The sequence below is a fragment of the Vollenhovia emeryi genome, unplaced genomic scaffold (genome assembly GCF_000949405.1).
Source record: "Vollenhovia emeryi isolate VEMERY1.0 unplaced genomic scaffold, V.emery_V1.0 DF939302.1, whole genome shotgun sequence".
Taxonomy (NCBI): domain Eukaryota; kingdom Metazoa; phylum Arthropoda; class Insecta; order Hymenoptera; family Formicidae; genus Vollenhovia; species Vollenhovia emeryi.
The window spans coordinates 50,355-57,174 of record NW_011967064.1 but is presented as its reverse complement, the minus strand read 5'-3'; the positions used below and the strand labels follow the sequence as shown (position 1 = coordinate 57,174).

Sequence of the window (6,820 nt, the reverse complement as noted above, 5' to 3'; positions counted from 1 at the left end):
CAAGTGTACGGCTGATGTCAAGTTCCTAAATTTAATTCACCGCTCAATTACACGTTGAATTCCCCCTTTATATAATTCGTGCGACAATTATACATCTGCTTTGGCCTAAGGAAGCTTTGTAAAAACCATGCTTTTAAAAGTCACATGAAAGATCCCTTAGAAAAATTTACTTTGAATGAAATTAAATGTAAGAATTAAAAATAGAATAGACTACCGCGCGGCATAACACTTTCTCGTAAGAAGAAACAAACCCGCACGCGGTATTTTAAATTATATCGCGTATCACTGATTATTGAGTATCTTACAAAACACTTCATATACAAAGTCTTATAATGCAAAACTTAAGGTATTTTAATATTCTCTTACGTTCCATTGAAGAAAACGGGGTTATGGGATTATGAAAAGTAAATTTCGATAATTTCAACAGCAGATATATTAACGTCAGTCGAGAATTATTAAGTTGTTTTTATAATAAAAAATTAATAAATATACATTATATAATAAATTAAAACATAGAAATAAAGGCTTACAAGTTTCGTCGGAATTTAAGATGTGAAATTATGTCAAACGTTAAAGACATCGCAGTACATTGTGTCTAGACATCGGTGTTAGAACACAGAATAGACGGTGGGTGACAAAAGTCAGATGCGAAAGTCGTAAGAAAAATAAAATTAAATAAAAGAGGGTAGAGGTGTAGATATTAGGTTACTCTAATTATTCTTTTATTAGTCTTTAACGTTTGACATAATTTTACATTTTAAATTTCGACGAACCTTGTAAGTTTTTACTTCTGTTTTAATTAATTATATAATATATATTTATTAATATTTTATTATGAAAAACAACTTAACTGTTAATTCGGATTCCTTGCTTCGCAAGACCATATATTGTAGCTCATACATATCTCTTTCTGTTCTTCAGACATTTGCGGGTGCTCGGGTAAGTTTGTTACCTGAAGAGACCAGTATTACTGGACGAAACGTTGTAAATTTTATAATAGAATAAAGAAGCGCCGGTAAGGTCGTTTCCACACTTAATTTTATTTCGATAATTTCACCGTTTTACCACTGTAAAACTTTTAACATTTACTTTTCACAATTCTTTGTTTTTTTAATTCTTAAAGTAAGTTTTAAGTTTACCTTAAATAAAAATTTAAAGTGTCCAAGTTTACTTTTATTTATCATTTTTCTAAAATAAAATTTTAAGGTTCCCTAAGGTGTATTTTCCCAGGGAAAAAATCGTTAACAATTAGGATCGGTTGCAAATTCAGCGCATGCGAGCGTCATAAAATCCTTGTAACCCCGTAACCTCGAACTGTGTGCTGAACACACTCAATGCCGTTGGCAAATGTTCAGCGTTCCCGTTTCAAAGAATTGTCGACTTTCTTAAGGATTCCATAATGCCACTTCGGTATACGACACGTGGCTCGGTATTTCTGCCGAGTGCCCTAAATTGTACGTAATCAGCATCTGCATAAAAGCATGTGTGTCGGAGCGACTCTTGTCAAGGCTTTCCAACGGGCTTAAATTTCTAATTACATCTTCGGTATATTTTTCAACAAGCGAATCTAAACGTCGCAATGAGTAAGAAGCCACAATAGTTTTCCCGTGATTAGAAGCGAGCGAAACTTGGTGAAGTTGAAGAAGTTTAATACTCGCATAATTACGCCGCGCAGGCTACATAAAAAGTAGTACGGAGTTTTGTTATTATCCAAGTGTGGGAGCTGCTTTGTTTCCCTGAATTTAGAACGCGAGGCGTTCTTCTTTCTAATGACAGATTCTTCGAAACGGCTCCTCAACGTAAGATTAATTTCTAAATACATCCCGAATGCATTTCAATCAATCCGATATATTATAAAGACACAACGAGTAAATATATTAATCGAAATGTTATTACGTGAGTAATAAATTAATTATTAGATGCAATAACAATGAAAGTTTAGAACAAAATGTTAACATTATTCTACAACAACGCGAAAGAATTGAATTTGAATTATTGCAACTGTAAAATGCAAAAGTAGCTTTTCTTTTAGTTAATTTTGTCATAAAAAGTATGCTGGTTTTACTTTGAGATTTGCATTTATTTGTTCGTGCCCAGATTATGTTAAGTTGACACAAACATTTGTACGAACCGTTTGAGACACGTAATCCGTTAAATTCAGCTCAAAACTGAATAAGCTAGATTTTAGAGGAACCTCCGTTATATTTTTCCGATGTATCCAAAATGCGTAATTCTTCAATTCTTTTAGAACGAACCTTCGCGGTAATAAACGTAATAATTTCCATTCCTGTTGTGCGCTAAGCGTATGCGCGAATGCACACTCCCAGGCATGTTGCATCGCGGATGTAACGCGCGTTAGCGCGAAATTGCGGCACCGCGTTGATTGACGATCGCATTTGTCTGGAGGCGACGGATTTAGAATTCGAAGCACTCACCTTTAGCAATTCTACTTAGGGCAGTGTAGCGACTCCACTTACAATTAGCTAAAATAATCTTTCTAATTACGTCGTGGCGTTGAAAGTTGGCCGCTCCTTACTTCGACGACAATGATGGAAAAAAATCGTTAATGCAGACGCAAAACATTATATTTTACGAGATAAATAAATTTTTTTTTATAATACATTGAAGACGACCTGAGTATAGGTCGAAACGTGTGTATTATTTTTATAAATAGAAGTTTCCAACACGCGAACACGTCAGCGTCTGGTTCGTTAGCTCCTTCGAACGTTATTTAGTAAATATAGCTATGTTTGTGGCATTATTCGAGGACCTCTTCGAGAGGGAACCGTAAATGACTGCTCGCCCCATTAAACACCAAATATCAGTTATGTAACGCCAATATTATTATTTCCTAGTTAAATTTCCTAGTCTATAATGTACAACATGTGTTACATTATATTTGTATCGTCGAGCGGAAATTATAATATTGAGCACTGTGTGCCGAGACGCGTCCGCAAATGTATCTATATTTATAAACATCAAGAAAATATAACTTTATTTAACACTGTCACCCGAAATAGCTCGTCAAAATTGGCCTCCTTATTTGCATTATTGTTTATTTCAAACAGAACACGAGCGTTACCCTCACATATTATAATATTGATGTTACGTAACCGTTGATGTTGGTGTTTACTGAGCACATTATTAAATCCGCCGATAAATCACCCAGAGATTCGACGCCGACGCGCGTTTTGTAACTCGCTTGTAAACGAACGTTCTCCTCTTCTGTTCAAGGTCCGGCAGTATGAGAGCCATCTACTTGATCCTCCTCGGCGTTGTCGCCGTGAGCGCCCAACGTCGTTTAGCCTTGCCTGACCCGCGAAGTTGCGCGAATCGTAAGTATTTCTATAGCGACATTTCGTAATCATGCTCCAATTTGGCGGCTAACTATGCGGAAAATCGCTAGAATCTGTAGCTAGAGCGAACGGCAGAGAGAGAGAGAGAGAGATGGGAAGAGAGAGCGGTTGCAGGGTCGTCTTCATTCATTAGAATACGTTCGTTGTGTCGTAACTCGCTTTGTGTAAACCGGTTCGCGCTAGTCGTGAAATAATTGCGCGCAGGATTTGCTCCATTTCTAATTTTCTGTAACGAGGCGCAACTTTGCGAGACGAATTAAAATCGCTCGACAGCTTCGTTCGCGTAACGAACTCTAAATTTTTCTTCGAGATGTACGAACGTAGGCAATACGTCACTGTTTTCTTTAAAGAACTAGACGAACTACGTTGAATTTTGTTGATACTTTGTATATTGTTAAAAATGAATATTAAAAATTTGCGCAAACAAAAATTATGATTAGATAATAATTTATTCACTTAAGCCCAAGAAATGGGACTTAATTTGCAATTCAAAACATTAATATACGCTCAACCTTCCATTCCTCTTTCACGTATTCCTACATAAACCTAGACCTCTAACAATATAAGATCCTATATACAATTCTCCTCTTGTCCCCAATATCTGCTTGACTTGTCTGCCTTACTTTACACTCTTTAGTCTTACCTCATTTTTATGTTACATTTCTTTGTCTTGTGTTACTTTACTATCTTGTTTATATTATATTTATTTCCACAGCCTTGTTCCCATTCTCTCCTTGTCGCCCTATTTTCCTCTCTCTCTCTCTCATTCTTTTTGTTCCTCCATTCACAACTTCCTTAGAATTCTCTTCTTTCCTTTTTATTTTGTCCCTAAATTATTAAACCAAACTCTCGTAATTTCTCATTCCTCTAAAATGACTTGTACTGTCTTTTTTCTCTATTCAAAATATTGTTGTTATTGTGGCTACCAAGATTTTTTCCGATAGAAAAATAGCATTTGTCACAATTAATTGCTGTTTATAGATTCGACAACAGATGCGAGAGCTTTTCGTATCGCTTTCTGTTGTAATAGATTTCGAATGAATTAACGACGAACGTGTCGTGCCTGGGAAAGTCAATTATCAAACGAGACACATTTAACGATGTTATTAATGATTCATTAACGTGCTCGTTCTTCAGGCGTTCGTCACTCGACGTATAGGGATGGCAGGGGGGTCGTACACTCGTACTTCTTCAGCTGGGAACACGGTCCGACCAGGAGTCTCGAGGTGGACTGGCTGGACGCTCGCAACATCTGCCGTCGTCATTGCATGGACGCAGTGTCCCTGGAGACCCCTCAGGAGAACGAATTCGTCAAGCAGAGACTAGCGAGAGGTGAGCGATGACGGGCTCGAGATCCACTGACAACCTCTTCGTCAGTTCGCACTTTTTCACTCCTCATGAGGATTCGCGATCTTGCGTAACCTTCGCGAATAAAACTCCCGTTTAGGAAAGGGTCGATTCACGCGTAAATCGCCGATTTCAACAATCGGGCTTTGTCGAGAATTGATAGATGGTGGATTTAATCGTCGGTTATTATTTTTGACGTTATACAGGTAGCCAATCACTGTCGCGTCAAGCTTCAACGATAAATTCTCCTTGATATCTCTTGATGCTACCTCAAGAAAATCATTCAAGCGCCCGACTGGTTCCCATCAGTCACGAGCAATCAAAAATACACGGTTCTGTGCGAATAAGTAAACTTTCGCGAAAGTAATCGATACAACTCTTGTAATTCAATTTATTAATTTATTTATTTTACAAATTAATAAAATTCACAAGACTCTCGTGTGATAAATACAAATTCAAAGGAACGAAAGCCGTGACGGGATGTTAGTGTCTAAATATTTCTTATTTTTAATTTATTATGAATTTATTTATTTTATTGAAGAAATTTAGTAAATGAGTAGTTATTGAATAAATTAAACAAGTATTAATTTATTAAAATTACTGGCAGAAATTTTATCGCGCGGAAGTTGCATTCGAATTGCATTTACAGCGTTTACAATAACAAATGAAAAGTATCCTTTACAGCGAAACGTATCTTGTTCTATCAAGTTGGGAATTTAATTAAATTTGTTCACGGTCTATTAATTGTAAGTATCCTTTTAATTAGAGAGGGAAAATAATAATATGCAGTTACACTCGATTATGATTAATATCTGCTATAAAAGGTAACTACTTGATCGCAACTCGGATTATACATCCGTGAAGACGAGCCTCGAGAACAATCAGATAGCCGATAAGTCGTAAAGATTAAGGAATAATTAATCGATTGCGCTTGGCTCGATTGAGGCTTTCAGAACTCGAAGTGTGTCAATGTCGTATTAATCGAAATATTTACACTCTCCTTGTGACTTGTACGTACTCCGTAAAAATACGAAGCGCACTGTCGCTGATTATATCATCTCTCAATGCTTCAACCCGTCGTCCGCAGAAAGAAAAAGAAAACGGAGACTACCGAGAAACTGTCGGCGTATTTCATGCAAAGTCAACTAGTTTGCAAAACTGCGGTAAATTACTCAGCAATTCAAATTACCGTTATCGTATATAATTTATTGACAAAGATACGCGCGTGACGTGGACGGGAAGATATTTTTCGCACACTTCCATATTCCACAGAAGGGATTTCCGAATTCAATGTCATCACACTTCGAGCAGTACATCTTCATACTTAAAACACTCGTTGTCAGTTCGGAAGTCTAAGAAGAAAGAAATCGGTATTTTCAATTCGTAGCTCGCACTAAATTAGAAATTGGCTTTATAAAATTGCAAATATCTTCCGCACAATTAAAGTACGCACAAAGTATGAAAATGTTCTGCTATGCGACCCACAACTTATTCTGGTATTATTTTGTGCACAAAAGCCATGATAAAAAGAATTACAAGCGCAAAAACTATATATCTTTGACTGTGTCGATAAAAAGATAGCTGAGGGATCATGGGAGATGCTGGAGTGATTCTGCACTTTTGCACCTTTCTAACCTAAAAACTGTCAGTTCGCGGAAACATTTGTGTAATATACAAATTAAATGGCTTACGTGTACAGATCGAAAGCAGCTCGCTAGTCCGGCCAAATTAAAGAACAATATGACATCATTGAAACTAAGTTTGTAAGTCTAATAAGAAATAATAGTGAGCGACACATACATACAGTACATATTATATGGTATGTGTGTTGCTCACTATTATTTTTTATTAGACTTACAAACTTAGTTTCAATGATGTCATATTGTTCTTTAATTTAGCCGGAATAGCAAGCTGCTTTCGATCATCTGTACACGTGCCATTTAATTTGTGTATTACACAAATCTTTCCACGAAACAGACCGTTTTAAGTGCAAAAGGTGCGAAAGTGCAGAATCACTCCAGCATCTCCTTAAATCAGTGAACTCTATACATACAGAGAGAAGCCTGAGAGATGTCACGGCCCCGTTTTTCGTGATACGCGAATGCGATACGCCCTCT

General features: G+C 36.7%; 1 protein-coding gene across 1 annotated transcript in view; it reads left to right on the top strand.

Moving 5' to 3' along the window:
- The window catches only part of LOC105558957, a 20,738-nt gene that overhangs the window by 6,289 nt on the left and 7,629 nt on the right, over window positions 1-6,820 (top strand). Inside the window, exons 2-3 of the mRNA XM_012006926.1 lie at window positions 3,235-3,335; window positions 4,494-4,688. Coding sequence (XP_011862316.1) covers window positions 3,245-3,335; window positions 4,494-4,688 — 286 coding nt within the window. The 5' untranslated portion in view covers window positions 3,235-3,244. The remainder of the gene's footprint in view (window positions 1-3,234; window positions 3,336-4,493; window positions 4,689-6,820) is intronic.